The sequence below is a fragment of the Photinus pyralis genome, unplaced genomic scaffold (genome assembly GCF_008802855.1).
Source record: "Photinus pyralis isolate 1611_PpyrPB1 unplaced genomic scaffold, Ppyr1.3 Ppyr1.4_LG5, whole genome shotgun sequence".
In the NCBI taxonomy this organism is placed as follows: Eukaryota; Metazoa; Arthropoda; class Insecta; order Coleoptera; family Lampyridae; genus Photinus; species Photinus pyralis.
In genome coordinates, this window is record NW_022170596.1 from 42,652,750 (window position 1) to 42,674,944 (window position 22,195).

A 22,195-nucleotide genomic window follows, 5' to 3' on the forward strand; every position below is an offset into this window, starting at 1 on the left:
TCTCAATAAAAAGTTATAGACTAGAAACCAATTTCGAAAGAAAATTCAAAAGGCTGTAACTTTTGAACTAGTAGCCCAATCTTAGAACTGTTTGAAATTATGGATTCTACACGCCACATTCTATAAGAAAATTTTTTTCCGGGATCGACTGCACCAAAATTTCTCGGGAAAACACCTTTTCTTATTAACTTTGGTGCGTAGAATCCAAAACAATTCGTACTTTTTCGATCTGACTTCTCAATCAAAAGTTATAGACTAGAAACCAATTTCGAAAGAAAATTCAAAGGGCTGTAACTTTTGAACTAGTAGCCCAAGAATTAAATATGAAACCAAAGCTCCAATGCTCAAACCCTTTGACCTAAGATATGAAAATTAGAACGCTTCCGTTTGAAGGTATTACCCATATTTTGAGATACAAAATTGTTTAAGGTACCTTACATTCAAAAACGTGCATTACCACTATCTACACACACATACCTACAATTTCGTAGTATTCGAAGCGATGTGTAAGGAAGTGGTTGATTTAGTATTCCGAGTATTGAATCGCAACAGTGGTAGTGCACTGTTGTGCTCCAAACGAAATAATTCAATAAATTCCCGCAGAATTCGCAGGGAAATGTTTTACAATCAGACATTGCTAAAAAAACAAATAGGCAAAATAAAAACACTGCAGTTGACCGGGATGACCCTATAATCTACCACGCTACTGAATTTGCATCCACACATTGAAACTTTTTGTAAGCACGCATAAAATTTCGCATAGAAATCATGGGTATTCAAAAACGTGGCGTTTTTTTGTGCATACACATTCACGTTTTCGTATGTGCGTTTTTGAATGCACGCACAAAAACGTCCGTCTAGGGACTTTTTTACATGGTTTATTGAAGGCGACCGCCATCCAAATTTTTTTACATAGCAACATAGTTCTTGTGATATGTAAGTCATTAGAAAGCTTATTTTTTGTCTTTCTTATTACCTCAATTAATTAAATTAAAAAATAGTAGTGAAAGAACCCTGGAATATGGTCAATAAATGTTACAAAATTAAGATTTATTTCTCACGCTATGCAATGATACGTTTTGTTTTAATTACTAATCATTTTATAGAATTACGCAATTTGTATCTTTATATTAGATTTTTTGTATTTTTTTTGTTTTTCTATTTGTGGTTACTTTACCAAAAAAGATTAGTGGATATTACTTATAACGGGCGATCAAATATTTCCAGAAGCTAGTAGTTTTGAAATTTTTTATGGTGCGAGTACCACAGGGTCAATGGACTGGATTACTGGACCATGAGTGGGGTAGGGAATTACAAATTTCAAATGTACAAATTTTGTTATAAATCTTTTATTATGTTTATCTACATATACAAAAACATCAGGTGGTTATAAAATAAATTACAAGATGGAACATATTCCATAGACAAAATGTAAAAAATAAAGAAAATAGAAAAGTAATCACTTGGATATAAGTACACCTAGTAAATGATAATAAAGAAATATGTATTCCAATATTGCATCCTAAAAATGATGTCTACATTGCATATTGACACACTTGCTGCACAAATATAAATGCCTACCTGCTAAAAGATAAATAATCATAAAGTTTAAGCAAACCTGTAAAGAATACTGTTATTGAACTATCCCTATGACAGTGCGTAAACTCAAAAATAAACTAGAATTTTGACTAAACATATATCACATCTACGAGGACTATAACTTATTCCGTATTGCTTCTTCATGTGATTAGATGTAAATTTTTGGTTTATATTCACTATTTTACCAAGCTGGTGTTTAATAAACTATATTATAACATAAATACTTAATAATTAAATATTATTTCGAGCACATTAAACTAAACATTTATTTTTATGAACTAAACAAACGTAATTCAATAGAAGATTAAAATAATGTCATTTTCTACTAGAAAAGTTTTAAAATAATTTTTTTACACGCCACACTATCCACAGCCTTTTCCATATAAGTGCCCTTCAAGTATATTTTGGTATCTCTGAACAATAAAGGTTTAATACTTTCAAGGCACCGTAACTAATAAACCAAATCTTATTTCGATAAAGAGATTTAACGTTAATATACACCCTGTTCAATAAAGAGATTAATACTGAGACATCTTAAATACCTACAATCAAATTCAAAAAATAAATTTAATTTTCTTATTCGATAATTGTCAACAGTATACCTCGTTAGTCTTTGAATTTACCAAGTATTTAAAAATTCTACTAATCAATGTAAACTGGAGATATACCTACTGTATAATTTGCAAACAAACGCTTAACAAACGAAAATACTATTCGCACACTGCATTCATTCAGGACAAACTTGACTGCTGTACAGGTAATTTATTAAAAGTTCAAAAAAGGAAGTTTTAAGAAACATCAATTAATAGCTGCCAGCTGCCATAGCTGGTGTCGTTACACTATTGGGAACTTTAATAGGACTGGTACTTTGCACTACGTAGTGTGTCAGTCGTGTCGGGAGGCAACCGGCGTTAAGCTGGTAAAATTCGACTAACTGAAGTAAATCATAAAATTTGGTTACGCCACTATCCAACGAAAATACGTGAGCCTCTCGTACGGGATCCATAATTGGATTGATTTGTGCATGCAGTACCTTGCTACCACACTTGTATGTGAGAACAAAACAGCCCGGATTCGATCGACTGTCACGTACAACAAATACCCTGAAACAGACCCATTAATTCCTTCTAAATGGTACAAAATTTATGACTTACCCATCAACTGTTCCGTGTTTATTCACGAGCGCGGTCGCTTGGTCCCTAGTCATTCCGCTGTGAAACCACGGCTGTGTAATGTGAACGCCAGATTCGATGCCATTGACGTGCGCCAAATTCGAGGGCGTCCGCATTGTCGGTCTCCATCTTCTCTTCCAGGAGTAGCCCTCGGCAACCGCTATGGCTTTGGCCTCTTTCGGATCGTCCACTATTCTTCCAACGGATCCCGTAAAATCCATCGCGACCCGCGACCTTACGGATTCCTGAAACAAAAGGCGAAATGTAAATATCATACTCAAATTACGCGAAAGAAGCGAACGATGTATGTATAATCGAAGTGAAAGAACTTCTGTTCTGATTTAATTAATTCCCTTTGTCTGTTCGTTTACCTCGCATTTATCAAATGTATTCAAAGTATATACAAAAGGGATAGGATTACACTAATTGGAAGTATTACATATATTCAGTAGATAAAATTAGAATTATTAATAGAAATGGGTATCGATTTGCTTAGATTATGTGAAACCATTTGTAAATATTACATTACATACTCGTGTATAAGAGTTTGATTATTTATTAAATATATGCACGTGTTTTCTTTTTGCGGGAATGATCGCAGATCACATTTGCATTTCGGTACTAACGCAGAATATCGCAAATTTTTTACAAAAGAAGAATTTGTTGCACACCGAATTTGAATTTGGTACAATTTCAGGCGCAAACTCAAACCGGATGGGTGTGATAAGATCATGAATCTGTAACGCCCTTGTTGGCAACTAACCCCTAACGAACGTAAGAGACTGTTTCCAAGTCCAACGACAATTTAATTTAATCGACAATGCCGCTTTGTTACACCCACCCCCTCCGCTCCAACATTGTCGCAATACCAATGCCAAAATGTTGGAACCCGTGTAGCTCAATGGAATAGGCGCGTCCACCGTTCCAGGCAGAGGGATTCAGCTACCTGCCTCTCTTCAATTCCGCTAAATTGATTTAATCCTTTGTTCGACCATTTTGTGCCTGAATTACGATGTATTTTTTTTATTCACTTCACGTAACAAATACTTACTGGATCATCGTGATCAAAAAAAGAAAAGAACACGTGAAGAGTAATCAATTATTACAATCCTCGTGTGAGATCGAAGGGACATGTTTGCGTGGCAGATCAGTATTCTATTATCCAGTTTTGCCGGGAGCTACTACATTTCCTTTGTCGGTACCTAGTTCGACCGTCCCGTTTGAATCCACCATCAGTAAGATCTTGTTGATGGCAACCACATTCCCTTTGTCGGTACCCACCCACAAAATAGGACTCAATTTTCGGGGCACTCTTGATAGCTCGAGCTATACGAGAAAGATAGACAAAATTCGTAACGGAATATACCTTTTGGGCACCCGAAGTCAACTACCCCTCGCAGACGCGCAGCCAGTCGGGCTTGAAACTTGAAAGCTACACGCTAAGAAACAAGTATAAATTGTGCACAACTTTTGTGCAGATAAAGCGCATCACCAATTGCTTTATTATATATTTCTTGCAGACGTCTCAATCGCTCTTTGTGAGTACCCTCTTCCGACAATCGGTTTTTGAGGTATAAGGGAATATACGATCACGATAAGAGGTCGAGGAGGAGGTTTTTTTGGTAGAAATTAATTCCTTTTGTGGAGACCTTTCATTAGAGTACCATGAAGGGTAGAACATGTGTTCCCCCCCCCATTTTCTAAAGTTTAACTTGACACCACTGAAGGCATACGTATGCAAAATCTGAGACCAATTGGTTGTCATATGTAAAAGTTATACACGTTTTACTTTCAAAACAGCCTCTCAGGAGATAATTCGGGAGGGGGGAGAGGGGGGGGCTTTTACACTGCGAAATTTTATGGTCGTCTGGCACACCTTCTGCAAAAAATTCCAGGACTCTAGGATCATTCCCCTAGAAGTAGTTCGATAGGGCAGGAGTGGGTCCGGACGGACAAAACGCAAACAATAGCATATTTTTTTAATTCTTAAAAAATGCGCTAAAAATACCTAAAGGACCATGCAGGAGGATAGTGAGAAGCTTCGAAGAGAGAAAGACATATATGACAGAAGCATTAGGGAAAGATATTTGAAAAAAGTAAATGTGAAAGAACATGAAGAAAAAACGCACTAAAACAGACGTGAAGGAATGCTGAATGACGCATAACGGAGGCGTGAAAAGAGCTTAATGGGAACACGAAGGAGGCCTGAAGAAGATAGATGTGAAGGAAGGAAGTAATGTGAATGAAGTGATAAGGGAAGAATCTTCAAGGAAACAGGCGAGGTAGATGTGCAAGGTCACTTCAGTGATGGAGAACCAATTAGACGTGATAGCAGCTTAAAGGAGGCGTAAAAGAAACTAAAAAGCGTAAAGGATAGAAGCATGAACAAATGAGAGAGGGAAACGGAAAGAAGAAGTGATAAAACATTGAAGCGTGCAAAAAGGAGGAGGCATAAAAAAGAGGGGAAGAAGGCTTTAAACAATCGTAAATAATGTGTGGACCATGTGTAAAAGAGACCTGAAGAGATTTGGAAACAGGAAGATATGTACAGCAAGTGTGGAGGAAAAGAATGTCTGGGAACGAAAAAGTCACGAAGGTGTAGCCGACGCGACGAACTGGCAAAGAAAGCGAGAAAGAGAGACGCCAACAAAGTATAAAGGACCCGAACGAGTTTTGAATGAGGCAACGAACCACAGGCGAGAGAAGTGAAAGAAATCGATCAAAATCGATATTTGTCAGCAAGCTGGCCTAAGGGAGTAGTGAAGTAGACGTGAATGGAAGAGATGTAAAGAAATGGGAGTGACAAAACCGTAAACTAAGCGTTACGAGTACATAAGGAGAGAAGGGCAAAGGGGCAAGTTGAAAGATCAAGAAGGTGTGGACCGCAGAGAAGAGACAAAGATGGGAGAGAAAACGTACCGTGTAAAAGATGTGAAACAACGGCTAAGGAAGTAGATGTGAATAAAGCGTGAAAGAAGAGCGAAGGATACGGCAGAACATCTAAAAAAGGAGTAACTTTAGCGCATTTTCCATGAAATACTTCCCGAAATGGCATATAATGCGCACACCTGATGTTTATAAATTATGCGATATGTTTGCCTTTACTGGAAGAATCTTTGGTTAAAATTTGAAACATGAGTTGGAAAATGCGCTAAAAATAAAAACATCATTTGACGTAAAATTCGAGTATGTTTATAACTTCCATTCCTTGTGTTTGTGGAAACTCTCCATAAAAGAACTCATAAGAATCGCTATTACGAGCGATGAAGAAAAGAAGACGAGACGGGAGAAAAAAACCAGAAAAATCACTGGTTAACAAAGAAAATGTACCCAACTTAAAAGAGTTTTTCTAAATTTAACAAAAAAAACACTAAATTATCATAAAACTAAAAAGTGCCGCAAGCTTACTAAAAATTAGCATAAAAAAGCTTTTATTTTCGAACAATAAGAAAGATGAACCTACACAATGCGGCGATAACTTTACCACCGGAGGCTTTAGTAGCTAGCCTAAAAGTGGCGGTGAGCATGCCATGGTTTCAAATAACATTAATAAATTTCGCTCCACACTTCCGGCATATACCAAAACCAAAAAAACAAAGGTGTTGACAAATTCATTTGTATTAGTAGCACCAGTCGCTCCCTTTTGCTGCGCGATTATTATGAGCAAATTTAAGAAACGCCAATTATGATATATTACCCAATCAGTTTCATTAGTAAATTAAATTGCGTGTCGACAAGTTAACCTTGGTTTCTATATACATCCGAATGTGGGTTGGAGCTTCAATTACATAATGATCGTTATCTTACATATCTACCTGTTAATTAAACTGACAAAAATCGCCCTAATCGCTAATAGGGTGCTATTTTTTTAAAAAACTATACACAATTTGTAAAGCTCGGCGATTGCGATTGCATCGTAGTAGTAAAATTTCGAAAAAAACGCATACACCAAAACTCCCGGGGCCGTACCTTGCGTGACCAACACGTGATAGGAACGCGCCTCTCAAAATAATAGCACGAAGCTAATTAGCGACGGTATTAAACTAAATTTAGCTGTCGGTAATGGCCATAAGCTGCTAAGACCGTAATTTTTGGACGAGAAATAAAACCAACCAATTTGGGTTGGCAACTAATCATAAATTATGGATAATGGTTGCTTAGAGGAGTACATTTGCTTAATGATGAATAAATCATTATACTGTAACATCACAATGTTTGATTTATTCATTATGATAAGATAGCAAACCCTAAAACCCTAAGGTAATTGTAATAAGGGTTATTGTGCTTTTCATCCTTGATAACGAAACATACTCAGTAGCTATTTGGAAGATAAATGAGGAATCCGCAGAATCAAATGTAAACATTGTAGCTGATTGTACCTAGCATTGGCGGAACCAGAATTGCACATTCGATTATGTATGTTTTCTACTACTAAACATAAAAGCAACGCCTTCAGCATCCAATATAATAGTCCGATCCAGTAGGAATGGCATCGCTGAATATTCCAGTACGTTACAGGAACACGACAAAAGGAAGTGGGATAATATGAAAACGTAATTAATTAATTTCATCGAGCCGATGGGTACATCCACGGCTGACACTGAAGTAGGTTAAATTACGGCACAACCCCGGCTTAAAATCTATAATAATAACAGCGGGAAGCTCTTAGGAGACGTTTTGGAAAACTTTCGCATTTGAACGACGAAATTAAGCGCAGTCGAGAAGCTCCGCTAGATTGAAACAAAAGTTTATAATCTTGTTTGGGGAATTTAGACATTTTGGTCTAAGTCACCTTTACATATATTATAAAGCATAGCCCGTTTTTCCTTTTCCCTATACATCCATGACGACGAAGGCAGCTACTAGCGGAGCTTTTATCTTACCGGCGATTAGTCGGGTCTTTGTAGTTGCTGTGAAATTTGAAGGCGTTGGGAACAAATTCGGAGAAAAAGTCTAAACGAAGCAATCCCGAAAATCCCGCTTTCAATCGTCTAATCAATTGTTTGTCCTGAAATACCTCGGCGGACCTCGCCCAATTGAGAGTACTCAAAATCATCGATGGCCATTTTTATGTAATTTAATGTCTGTGGCATTTTGCATTGGCTCATACCTATATGCTACAGTGATATTCATGTAGACATAGGGATAAAAAGTCTTCTGAAGGACGCCTAATTTTATGCAACCAAAATAACTTCTTGAAACAAATAAAGATCTGGCTGTCATATTAATTATTAATTTGAATATTGTTGCTTTGGCTTCACAGAAAATAAGTTCATTTAACTGTTATCGGCACTATACCATTTGGAAATATCAACTTTTTCTTTAGTTGAATACATCGCACACGAGCGAAAATTAGAACAGAAGTCAATGCGATAATATTCAAAATAATGAATATGACAGAGAGATCTTCATTTGTTGTAGGTAGTTATTTTGATTTAATAAAGTTAGGTGTCCATTAGAAGACGTTTTATCATTTAAAAGTAGACATAGGAATTTTCCTATAGGAAGTCGCTATGTCTACTTATACATGGATATCACTGTATAAATGTATAGATACCAATGTCCATCCGTCTGTTAGGCGTGTTCGCGTAATATCGCGACAGGATACCTAATAATGGACGTCACGGGGCATCTCTTTTGGTGGTGACGTTTCATTGAAAGTTATAGAAAAAAGCATACAGACAGTCGATGGGGGGGGGGGGGGGGCATACTATAATTTGAAAGTGGAGGTAGCTGAGGGTGTGGAAGTAAATGCCAATACCAAGGTAAAACCGTCCATGAAACTTCCCCCTAGCTGTCTAAATGGACGACCAATGTGTGTTAAATTTTGCATACGATGCCTAGGAAGCTCAGGTTTTTTTTTCACTTGTGATCCCGTCCACCATATTGAAATATTTTATTTGTAAATGTCCTTTAGGAAAAAAACACAAATCTTGGTAACGAGCGACACAAATGGGATGGGGGATCCTCGTTCCATCTTTCAAGATATTCTAATTAAAGGTCTCCGCGAAAAGAACTGGCCTCTATCAACTGTTGCCCTACTCTCCGACCGCTTATCTTGATCGTTGGGCGATTCAACAAAAGAAATTTCTACCAACGACCGCCCTCTTCCTCAACCCCTTATTAAGATCGGAAATGGAAAAATACCGATATTGGTCGGTGATTTGATTCTTGATTTTGAAAGAGAAATAGCGCAGAGAAAGCAAAAAGCGCTTGGATGCAGTGTACCGTGACTCTTCTCCTTCGATGACGACCGACAAAAATGGGTTTAACGAGTTTAAACATGGTCGCACGTCGGTTTTTGATGAGTCACGTCCAGATGCCCCGAAAACGGCTACCAAGGAAGATAACGTGAGCTGTTTAAGCACAATCCGAAGGAGTTTCTGCGCCGTTTCGTAACCGTCGACGAAACACGAGTCCACTGGTACACGCCAGAGACCAAGGAACGGTCGAAATAGTGGATTTCACTCGATTAACCTGTTCCGAAGAAGGCGAAGACTGTCGCATCGACCGGAAAGGTGATGGCCACAGTTTTCTGCGATTCACAAGGTGTGACCTACATCGGCTCTCAAGGGTAAAACGGTAACAGGGATCTGCTATGCCGAAATATTGGGCCAATTCGACTCCAAATTGCACAAAAATTTGGCAAGGAAAAAGTGCTCTTTCACCATGACAACGCACCGGCTCACACCTCAGTCGTCGCCACGTCCAAATTGGGCTACGAACTGCCACCCACATCTATCGTATCCTCCAGATTTGACCCCGTGTGCCTTTTTTTCGTTTTAAAAAAGTCACTCGCCGAGCAAAAATTTTAGTCGAATGAGGCAGTCATCGCCGCCACGGAAGCCTACTTCGCAGACTTCGAGAAAACGTATTTTTCAGACGGATTAAAGAACTTGGAGCATCACTGTGTCAAATGCATCAACCTAAAAGGAGAGAAAAATAAATCGCCACTTATCGAACCGCCCTCGTATCTACGGGTGGTGTCAACACCTTCAATGCGAATATCTCGGGGTTAAGGACACTCACAAAAGGAACTTGATCTTTATCTTTGGACACACCCTTCCTTCTTTACACCTTTTTTCTTTCCTGCGTTTACGTTTATTTCCGTTGCACCTCTTCCTTTCACACTTTATTCTCTTATTGTATCCCTTCTCATCATGCACATTGAACACGTTTTTCAAACCTGCAAAACACATCCTTCAGGTCCTTTCCACGTGTTTCGTATCTCCTTGGCGTCCCCTCCCTGACGTTTTCACGCTTCCGTCGCCCGACTTAGTCTTAAACTTTTTCGCCCCCTTTTTCCTTTACACGTAGTCTGTTAACTCCATCTGATTGATGCATCTTTAGATGCGTCTTCCCATCCATTTTAGCCTCTTTGCCTTTTCTTCATGACTCCACGTTCCTTAACACTTTCTTTCTTTGCATAAGCTTATCGCTCCTTTTCTGGGTACTCTCTTTAAATTGATTTCTTCTTATCCTCTTTTTTTGCGGCTGGTAAAACCTTCTTCCGGGTATCTACGCCTTCTAGTTGTCTCGTTTCAGACAGATCGTACTCCATTTCTCTATTGTTCGTTTATTCTACAGAAGCACGCTCAGAAGCATGAACTACGTAGGTACCCAGAAGATGGAATGGAATATTTTCTGGCTACTGAAAGGAGTAACTTGTAATGAAATTATGATCTTAGGATCTTTTTTTTGGCAAGTCACCTTGCGGAAGTGTACCATTAAAATTAAATGCTGCGTCTTGATACTTGATAGCCCGAAGAACCAGACTCACGGTAAACGAGGGCAGGGTGGCCTACCTGCCGAAAGGTTGGCCGCATTTTTTACGGGATGATGACAATATGGAAGATTTGTTCAGGTTGATGGCTCAATGGTTATAGTACAACAGTCCTAGGATGGCGTTCAACTCATCACCACACGTGGTCCTGACGTAATATCCCCCCCACCCCACCCCACCCAATATAACATCGAATGCACAGTTAAAACATTAAGAGGTCGGCAACAAGCCGGAAACTAGATTTTGTGTGGGTATCCGGAGTGGAAGTGGATTTTTGGCAGCACTCGAAGGAGTAGGCAACCCTCTAAAAGGGCTCAGGTTATATGTACCCCTGAGTCCGATAAAAATTTTATGTGATTTAATTAATCTACTAAAGTTTGTGGCAAATTATACGAGTTTGGAGCCAAACGCTGAAAAAATCAAATGGCTAATACTCATATGCGCTTTACCTATCCCTCAATGGTCGGGTCCGAATATTCTAAACGTTTTCCCTCCCCCTTTAACGGAGGTTCCCGGGGCAAACGTACGTGGCGCCAGATTTGAACTTTAAAAGGTAGGGCCAAAGAGGCTATGTGCCAATTTTCATAACTGCAACTCGCCTCGGAAATTACGCATGGGTAATATTCACCCTCTGGAAGATTTGCCTTGGAAATATCCGCTCCGGAATATTCCCAGTAAAATTCAGACATTACGCCTCTGACCCTTTTGTACCCGCAAAATTCTCCCAAGAAAAAAATTTCGTTCAGAAAGCATCTGCCTTCAAAGTATCTCCTTCCTGCAATAATCAATTTCCAAAGGACGAAATTATTTCGACCAATTTCCCTCCTACCTAAGAGTTGTTCTCCGACACCCCCTCGCCGTAAAGCGCTACGTAAAGCAGACACCTGCGCCTCGGTTACCTTTAATTTTGCGTTTTGCCGTTTTCCCGAAGAAAATAATAAATGACTCAATAACTCAAATTGCCTTTGACAAATTCCTCCTTGCATCAATAAATTATATCAAGGTGCTTTAGATCTAACTGAGATCAGTTTAAAAGCAGTATTTGGTTGCAATTGAATGGTTACCGTTGAGTAAGAGAGCGTCCTACCACACACAAATAATTATTCGTAAATAATTAACGAGCCAAAAAAAAGAGAACACGATACAGCACTACTACCTGGATTACATCAAATACCTACAAAAATATATTTATACAACATTTATTTGTTATTTTATGAAAAACAGCCTGTGAACATTTCCACCTTGAACTCGGTTTTGTTTTTATCGCGAATTTTTGCAAATGAGCACTTCACAAAGAATGTTCATTGTTCTTTATTAACAAAAAGAAGGATACGTTACCAAATTTGAAAATCGCAATTTTTCGCCTTCACACCACATTGGGTAGTACCTACCGAATGTGTCACTTTCCCGCACTGGAGTAAAAAAATCCAGATATTCCTTTTAAATTAACATCTAAAACATTAATTACTCATTATCGAAATTCTAGGTAAAGTGTATTAAAGCTTGTTTATTGCATTTTCATTTTTATTAGAACGAAATACAAATTAAACTAGACTTTATATGTTTCGTTTTGTATTAACACCATGGTAACAAAATCAACGATATCAGGTCGTCTACGTTTTATTTTCATGCTGTTACCAGTCAGGCAAAACGTATTAGATCATACAAAAAATATGTTTTTCCATGGAACTGCGGTAACTACACAAGAGACCGATCCAACTCAATCTCGAATTGTAGTTTTGTTTTTGCAGGGGACGTTTCATTTTGTATTTCAGGAGAAGAATTCACCTGAGCCAGCTATAGGAAATAAAGTGGATGATACACGAAATATGTTCATTCTAGTGTTGAACTTGGGTAGTCTCCCTTCATGAGTTGTAATTTTTTTAAGATCAGGTCAAAGCAGGGATGGAAACTCGAACGTGTGGGTAGTTCAGACTAAAATCTGCTCGACGTGGATGTAATTGATAAAGTAGCCAGGAAGGGAGCGAGAGGAAATCCACTCAAGTCCATATGAGTCATAAACATAACTTGACCTACAGATGTGATTGATTCGTGAGTCAATTCAATTCGAGTTGGTGGTTCAAAGCTGCTTATTAGTCCGCAGAAAGACTGCTCCTCTGTACTGTACAAATGCAAACTCTCCCCTGCATCACCAGTTCAACGCTTAAATTTAAATCAAATTGAAGTCCAATTTTTGGCGACATAGATAAGACCTGCAGTACTTGTTTTAGTTGCTGTTTCTGTAGTAATGGTGGCAACAACCTTGGGTTTGGCCTTTGTGGCAAATATATCCTAGCAATTCTTGGGAAATTAAAAGTTTATTAGTGTGATTACAATTAAAAGTAACTGTTGATAGCATTTTATGTCACGAATGTTGTTATCGTTTTATTAGAGATCGACACCATTAGATACAAGAACTTTAGAACTTACAGCATAATTTTAGCTATATACTCGAGTTAAAATATTCGTGGAGGAATGGCTTGTTGTTGCATATTGAAAATTTTAAAAACAATTCTATCATTTGGATTTGTGTCTCGAGGTGCCCCATAAAGAAAGAATGCATTTAATCAAATCGATGAAGGTTTCACTCTAGCATCAAATCGCTATATAAAGATTACCTACTACGATTATTTTAATTGTGTCCATTAACAATGCCATAAATTATTTAATTTCCTAGTTATTAACGCTTATCTGTTACTAACGTATTGATTTCCAAAATTTAAAGGAGTTCATAAGACAATTAAGTGTAACTGTTAAAAAAACATTAACGGCTGGGATTATAACGCATACTTAACAACAATGTTGTTAAGGCAAGTGATTAGATGTTTTTGCAAACCGCAAATCGATGCAATTTTTGTTTTTAATTGCAATGCTAATGTTTTTTTTGAGATATTTGAAAATAGCAATCAATTTTCTGTACGACAACATAAAATATGCATATGGTTGATATTCACAAAAATGGACAAATTCGTGATGCAATATTTAGAAAATTTATTAAATCCATCGTGCCATGCGCCATATCATACAGAAAAGACCTACAATAACTTGTTCAATGTTTAATTTTTAAGATTTACTGTTACGCGATATCCCCGTGTAATGCAACAGGCACCGTGCATCCTGACAGCACACGGTATGCTAGATTTCATAATTTTTCTAAATATTGAATAACGAATTTTCCTATTTTTTTGTGTATTTTATGTTGTCGTACAGCAAATTGATTCCTCTTTTCAAATATCATAAAAAATATGCAAAAGTTGCATCGATATCCGTTACACCGGAAGTGATACCGAAAGTTTGAATATGCGATCAGATAGATCGTAATATCACATATCAAATTATATTTAACAACTTGTTTCGTATTGCGCCAAATAAAAGAGATATTGAGGTGACCCTCTTATTTCGAACGCACTGTATAAAATAATTGATTGTTTTGACTGCTATATAAACACTGTTGTTGTAAAATTAAAATCATCTTGTTACATCATCTCGGTTTTTCAACAGTAACAAATACAAATTATATATAAAATATACAATAATAGGCCAAGGGTCAAATATAGGGGTAAAAATATTTAATCACCTGCCCGAGCATATCAAAACATGCCAAACCGTTCAATCATTCAATTACCACTTATTTAAATTCTTAACCGAGCGCACCTTTTATACTTTAAAAGATTACTTCTCAATTTAAATACTCAAAATTGTTAATGTGCTTGTTCTGTAATTTTGTGTTTGACATATTCTTCATAAGGTAACTTATCTGTGAATAAAAAATATTATTATTATAAATTGTATGCATATCACGTGCAGAAAATGTGCTTTGGCGCTTTTCTTTCAAAGGAAATTAGTGTACCTACCAACTAAAAATTTTGTGCAACCAGTAAAATTTTTTTTAGGAAAAAAGTCTATAATTTTAACAACTTAAAAAGTAATCGTAAACGACTTACATAAAGCGCATTTCCACTTGCATTCATTTCCCATTTGTAAGATGCAACTTCTGTTAAAATCGTAAAAATCCGGCCACAAATATAAAAGATAGCGTTGCACATGGGCAATCCATTGTTGACGTGCTACTTCAATTTCAGTTTATGAGAAGAATTTCATTTCAATGCTTTTCTAAATAAGAAAGTTGGAACTGCGCATGCGCAAACCTAAATTTTAAAACTAATGTTAGATTTTCCTTTGTTCCAAGCGCCTAAGTATCACATTTCACTTAAATAGTTCCATAAATAAAAAAGTTGGCACTGCGCATGCGCAAAATAAAATTTTGAAACTGGCGTTTGATTTTCCTTTATCCCAAGTGCCTATGTATCAAATTTCGTTTAAATTCTTCCATAAATAAAAAAGTTGGCACTGCGCATGCGCAAAACCAAATTTTGAAATTGGCGTTTGATTTTCCTTTATCCCAAGTGCCTATGTATCAAATTTCGTTTAAATTCTTCCATAAATAAAAAAGTTGGCACTGCGCATGCGCAAAACCAAATTTTGAAATTGGCGGTTGATTTTCCTTTATCCCAAGTGCCTATGTATCAAATTTCGTTTAAATTCTTCCATAAATAAAAAAGTTGGCACTGCGCATGCGCAAAACCAAATTTTGAAATTGGCGTTTGATTTTCCTGTATCCCAAGTGCCTATGTATCAAATTTCGTTTAAATTCTTCCATAAATAAAAAAGTTGGCACTGCGCATGCGCAAAACCAAATTTTGAAATTGGCGTTTGATATGAATCAAATTTCGTTTAAATTCTTCCATAAATAAAAAAGTTGGCACTGCGCATGCGCAAAACCAAATTTTTAAATTGGCGTTTGATTTTCCTTTTATTCCAAGTGCATATGTATCAAATTTCATTTAAATTCTTCCATAAATAAAAAAGTTGGCACTGCGCATGCGCAAAACCAAATTTTGAAATTGGCGTTTGATTTTCCTTTATCCCAAGTGCCTATGTATCAAATTTCATTCAAATACTTTTATAAGTAAATGGTCGAGATGCGAAAAGGGCACTGTGAATTTTGAATCGATTCGATTCAACTTTTGGCATTGCGTGAAAAACGGTTTTTTGTTTTTTTTACAATAACTTTTTTTGTAAGCGGTACAGAAAAAATTCCTTCCTTGGTACAAGACTCGACACTATAACGAACCAAACAGCGAAAAAAGTAGAACAATAGCTCTTAAGATAAAAAACTAGTAGCGTCGCAAAGTTAGCGGACGGACGGATGGACGGACAAAGTGGCCACAATAGCGCATTTTTTTTATTTTTGTGGAAATGCGCTAAAAAGATTGATTAGCCGATAAAGGAGATAATTGACCGTTCTGGAACTTTTTGTGTACCCTGTATAGTGTTTATATTCACACAGCTCAGATAGACTCTGTCTCTCTCTAGCATGAGGTTCGTTTGGTCAATTAACAAAAAACCAAAGCCAATCCGACAGTCACACACGTATTCGTTACAAATCATGGAAAGTAATCCGGATACTTTTTACTGTTAGTGAACTGAAAACAGGAAGGTACAAGTTCGGGATTTAGGAAAATAATGAAGGCGAATGGAAATGTTTTCGAGATACAATCGTTTGAAGAAGGCAATTCTAGAGAAAGCCTACAAGGTAAATTTCAAGTTAGTCGGCGGCATTCCGAAAAGGCGATAAAGAATTCAGATCGTTTGCGTGTAGTGTCGCGTATGTTTAGGACATAGCTAATTTATGCGGATTCACTTCGCAATAAGTTGACCCTTCTCAATTGCACGTGCGCCCTTAAATTTATTTCGGTTTTGCCGTGAGTAATGAAAGGGAAAACAGTTCCGAATTAACAGAATACGTCACATACAGTGTGTTCCAATTAATACATTCGAAACAAAGGGAAAAACTAAGCTTTTAAGCTAAGTCTATTATTAGTTGTTATTTGTCTTTTTAATCATTATTCATTAAGTTATTATCGTTTTGTTCTGATTTTTTTTTAAGATGTCTATTTACTTTGAATCGAACCTTAGAGACGCAAAATCTTCCATTAGCTCTAACCTTCTGTGAGTCTAAGAGTTTTTAAATGTTTAAAAATCTTGGGGAACAGGTAAGAATCATTGAGGGGGTGCGCCATTTGGTAAAAACTTACTTAAATCGATACAAAACAAATCCTAACATGTAGGTATTTTTTTTCTCTTTGTTAGGATCATCCTCATCCACTTCTCTCCTCCTCCACCACTTAACTCCTGCTACCCCTTGCCCTTTTCACCACTTTGTAAATGTGCTCTATGTCACCATCCGTATCCATTTCTTTCGTAGACAGTATTTTGTTCTTTCCACATTCCTTTTGGTTTCATCTAATCTTCTTCATTTTTGCTTCCTCCTCTAATATGTAATTTGGTGTCCTTTCGTTTAGTCCCAGTACCCATTTGTAATATATTCTCTTTTTTTGTTTTCTATTTAACAAACTTACATTATCTTTATGATCGAGTATACAGCTTTTTCAAAGTTCGGCTGCAATCTTGAGAAAAAACAATCAAAAATAATAATTTAAAAACCTTTACATTTCAGTCAAACTATTACCTCTAATGAAAATGAGTATAACCTCAATGATTTTTTTTGTAAACGAAAGAGGTGTAGAATTTTAAAAATTTCAAAAAAGCATTTTTTTTAAAATACGGAAAAACAATTGAACTCGAAATTAGCGAATCTAAATCAAGAAATTTAGGATCCCCAGTTTTGAATCTGAGGCTAGTCTAAATTGGAAATTGACTGATATGGTTGAAAGATTTTGCGTTTATATACGTAACAAATTTCCATTACCACGCCACGTTAGTAAGGGGGAGTATTGTATAGGAGTTAAAAATGACCCCCCACTTTTTTAGCGGAAATACACGTTTTGAAGTAGGAATCCGAATCAAACAAAATCTCGATGATATAGGCTCGTTTGTACTCTCATTTACGGCTAAACGGCTGAACCGATTACATATTCTAAGACATAAAAGGGCAGAATCGCGAATGCGCAGGTGGTATCTGTGCTAGTCACAGCAAATTCTGTATATCTCAGTATTTCAAAATTTTACAGTTTCACACGGAGCAGGATTAGTAAATAAGCTACCTCAAATTTGTATTCAAGATACAATTGTACAGATGTTCCTTCCCGTAGTAGTACTAGTAAGTATCAAGGGGCCAATTTAAATGACCCAAGAGCCAAGACGTACTATATTACCTCTAACTTTAAGTTTTCTAACTTTCAGCAATGCGTGTTTTTTTTATAGAAACAAACAATTAGTTTCGAAGTTCGTGAGACGAGCAAGTTAAAATCGTGCAACCGCCGCATCAATTTCTGAAAAATCATTAATATCCGAGTAATTCTGAAAATAACTACTTTGTACAAACCTGAAAGCAAAAAAAGAAAAATTAACCATTACGAGTTTTATCAATTATAATTAATCACGGTGCAATGAACTGGGAAATGATTTATTACATTATGTAAGAGAGCTCGTGTTTCCACATTGTTATATGTAATTGTTTTTTTCCTAATGAATTGCAATTCCGAATTAGTTATTACGACTTGTTAACAATGTATCGTTTAATTATTTCGTTTTGTATCACCACATGCCGTTGACTTCTGTTGCAAGCTGTAATTCTAATTACACTAACAAGGTCGGTAGTGATTTGTCGCGACACTTAGTTTTGACGTGTAATTAACGTTTCTGTTTCGACTTATTGTACATCATATTTTATCATTTCTTCATTATAATACCATCACATTCGGGGGTTAATGAGGTATGAATATTAACGAAAATATCCACGGAAGACTTTGATATTGAATTACTCCATGGATTTTTTAGTGCGCGAAATTGTACATATTTTCCTTCAGGCGTACGATACGAATAAATAATTAAGATTTTGAGGGGCGTTTCATGGTGAACTGATTTCGTACGTGAATCTTTCGACTTGATTGGGTTAGTGGAGATTTTCGCTATCTACGGTTTTGGCGTCGGCAATTTTCCATCATATCTAAAGGGGAGCTGTTCGACCTCGTACGCAGTATATGAATATGTGTGACCTTTTTATGCAGTATAAATATTTGCGATTATACAATGAGACGTATTTGCGACGTTTACAGTATATCTCTATTTACTTTGCATGCAATAAGGGTTTACTGAAGATTGGTCACATTTTAATTTCCAGACGCAGCCGTTCCTACAAATTTTGAATGGCAGTGAAGCGCCTTGAAAATCAAACAATCGAAATTAGAAACCGTACAATGAATTTTTACGCCAACCACTTTCGTTACTCAATCTGTACGTAACACTGAGTTAATTAATCATTAGTGGAAGCTACAAAACTGTCCGAAAAAAGTTAACAAAAGCAGTTTCTATAAATCGAACCCTGATGAGGAACACCATGGTTTCAACGGACAACTGGATTTGAGCACTAATTTTGGGCGCGATGTGAAAACTAGGCGCTCATGAACTTTTTTGTTCTTATTACTCATAAATTTTTTTGAAAATTAAAAAAAAACAGTTTTTTATTTCAGATTTACAAGATTCCGCTTTTTTGTTTTCATTCCGTACCCTTTAAACCTAAGGAGTTGTAAATCACTCTTATGCGGGCGGCTTAAAAGACGCGACGCATGAATACATTAAAAAAACCGATTGCATTCAATTAATTGCCAATAGAAAAAAAAACCAAAGAAAAGAGTAAAAATAGTAACAACAAACAAGATACCGAAAACGCATACGATTTTCAGTAGGGGAATTTTTTTGCTACTCTACCCGTATTCGGCAACCAGACTTTTAATCTGGCTCATATTCAATAGCGAGGATCCTTGAACTCGCAGAAATCTATTGGCGAAGATTTGACATCGCTGTCTCTTGTCGTTCTCGAGTTAGACGAGGAACAGACGCACAGACAGACGCACAAAATAAATTATTTTAATTCTTTCGAAAAGTTTCCCTAAAAATTGAACATACATATGTACCTACCTACCTTCTAATTGTAGTTTTATTACAAGTAAAAGGAAAAACTATTTCATTTTATCTCGTTTCTACTGCGTTGTCGCATCCGCGTCTGCCTGTTCCCAAAGGTTATGGGCCCAGCACGCCGGAGACACGGATAAATTTCGAGGATTTTTGTAGTGCGGTTAATTTTTTCGACTGGTCCGTCATAAATAAAAAGCTGGTGTCGTTCGGCTTCTATCTATGGCAAATGGAGCTTCAACACGAAGTTGCTGTTAATAAAGGATAATTGTTGGGAGGCTGTCAGCAATGCGAAACCAGAGCCAGTAACGGCAGAGTGTGGAAGTCAAAAAATGAACTGGCAGTGTCAGCTATTGCAGTGTTTCTCAAACTGGGGAAGGCGCCCCCTGGGGAGGGGGGCGCAAGGCGTTGTTAAAGGGGGCGCAAGATCCCTGATGTGTTTGAGGCAAATATTTACCTTTAAAATATTTATATTAGGTATCTTTATGTACAATTGTATTTGACCAATTCTTACACCAATAAGAAGGTATCTACAATTCGGTAAATTCACCTTTTTATGCTGATAAACGCATTGATGTTGCACAATGTTGGCAGTGTGCGATATATGATGTTGCTAATGTGCTATAAAAGACGAGATATCGAATGAACTAAAAACAACCTCAAAAGCCGTTGATGTTATGGATGCAATATCCGAATTCATTGAAAAACATAATATTTTATATGTCATAACAACTTTTTTAGTACCGTCAGAAAGTTGAGAAAAATGTACCAAGCTTTTGTTAAAATTATTTGTTATCTTTGAAAATAAATGGACGTCAACGTATTCTCGAAAATGACATTTTTGGTTTTTTGACCGACTTTTTGGAAGGGAAAATTAATCACAATACAATTTTGCATACATTTGCCCTAAACGACTTTGTATCTCTTACGATTTCCGTGTCCCCATAATGAAAAAAAACTCACCCTGTAATTTTTAGCGCATTTTTGAAAAACATACGCTATTATATTCGTTATGGCTGGCCGGCCGGCTGTCCGCGTGAGATCTCAACAACTACAATAGCTAGAGAAATTCAAATTTTCACTATATTTCTGCTATAATGTAGATGTGCAGACACTAGTCTATTTTGAGTTAGATTACTTGTGAGATCGATAATTGAAGAAAATAATTTCGATATGGTTTTCGGAGGTGCTATAATTTTACCGTTAGATAGCGCTACCAGTATAAAAACTTATTATTTACTTTGTGATTTGTTTTACAAAATAAAGACGTGCCCTCAATTGACATTAAATAAATTTAATTATTTAACGCAGCCAAAATTACTCGTGAGATCGATAATTTTAAACTTCGCTAATAAAATACTGACCTGCATTACCAAAAATGCGCTTTAATCATGCATATGCTGATTTACAACTTGTTTTTAAATAAATACGTTTGTAGTGACAGTATAATCGGGAGTAATTTTAGTCCTTATGAAAGGAGAAAGGAGGGCGCCATGAAAAAAAGTTTGAGAACCACTGAGCTATTGCATTAGCGGTCGTGGGCCACCAGCTGATTCACATTTGGAAAGCAGAAACGGCCAATAGGAAGTTTGAAGCTTCCGTAAAAAGTACGCTTAGTGTCTCTGACGCGGAAAATTTGCCGTCTTCATCTTGAGCACAATGGCGATATGGAGGCACGCATCGCTACGCTGGCAGACCCCTGGTGGAAAGGTTGAATGGAATATAGCAAAATACAGTTTTGGGTGACCACTGGGTGATGAAGATTTTGTTTAGCAGCCTCCCAGAGGAATACAAAATTCTGATCGATGCTCTGGAGGCGCAGCTGGATGCAGATTTCACTCTGGGTCTCGGAATATGAATTGGCGAGTGGCAGAAAAGGATAAATCGTGCGAATGGCGGACACAGTGATGAGACAGCTTTATCTTTGGCCTTACATACTACGACCGGAAAAAAGTGATCTATTTTTGTAAAAAACAATGGACCACAGGCGACTGGGCCAGGGATATGGCACTTCCGAACAATCATGATTTTTGTTAAGTCGTTTATTTGACAACAGTGTCAGGCAAGATGTTGCTAACGGAATGAAATTAAGATCCACTGGAAGAGGATGAGTTAATGTTCCGATTTCGGCTTCAAAGTACATTCCCATTTTCCTTTGGTGGTGGCTTGTTTGACCAAATTTTCCAGAACTCCCTAGGTTCTGCGCATAGTCCAGTTCCGCGGTTGTGAAAGGGTGTACCATATTTACCCGTACTGATGGGAGAGTCCCATTATCTGTTACGCTGTGCTGTGGTCGGGTCGTAGACAGCGTATACGGCTTCTGGCTTCCCGAAGGAAGCAGTATCCAGTACTTTCCCTACTCTTAGTAGTACCATTGAATCCAGGAAGGGACTTCAGGTTCAGGGTTTGTTTAGTTCCTGTTAACAACTTGTCCACCAGTACTGCACCATCGAGCTCCACCCACGGTAGGTATAGGGTTTTCTTCAACTTCATCGTGGCCACCTTAGATTTTACCGTTAACCTGGAGGTTTTAATTGGCCCATTTCCACACAATTCTGCTTATAGTTTTGGACCAGTTAGCCAAATTTTGTTCTCGCTTTTTTTCTGAAATGGCAGAGGCGTCAACCACCATCCGTAATGTTGTGGTGGAGCTTTCCTCTTCTAACACCGCATGGTGGGAAATGCAGTTTTTTGCCTCCCCTGC

The 22,195-nt window shown here is 37.2% G+C and overlaps 1 protein-coding gene across 1 annotated transcript in view; it reads right to left on the bottom strand.

The window, feature by feature from the left end:
* Positions 1-1,605: 1,605 nt before the first annotated feature.
* The window catches only part of LOC116170812 (growth factor receptor-bound protein 10-like), a gene marked incomplete at its 5' end in the record, with an annotated part of 45,956 nt that continues 25,366 nt past the window's right edge, over positions 1,606-22,195 (bottom strand). Inside the window, 2 exon segments of the mRNA XM_031487332.1 lie at positions 1,606-2,702; positions 2,754-3,016. Coding sequence (XP_031343192.1) covers positions 2,402-2,702; positions 2,754-3,016 — 564 coding nt within the window.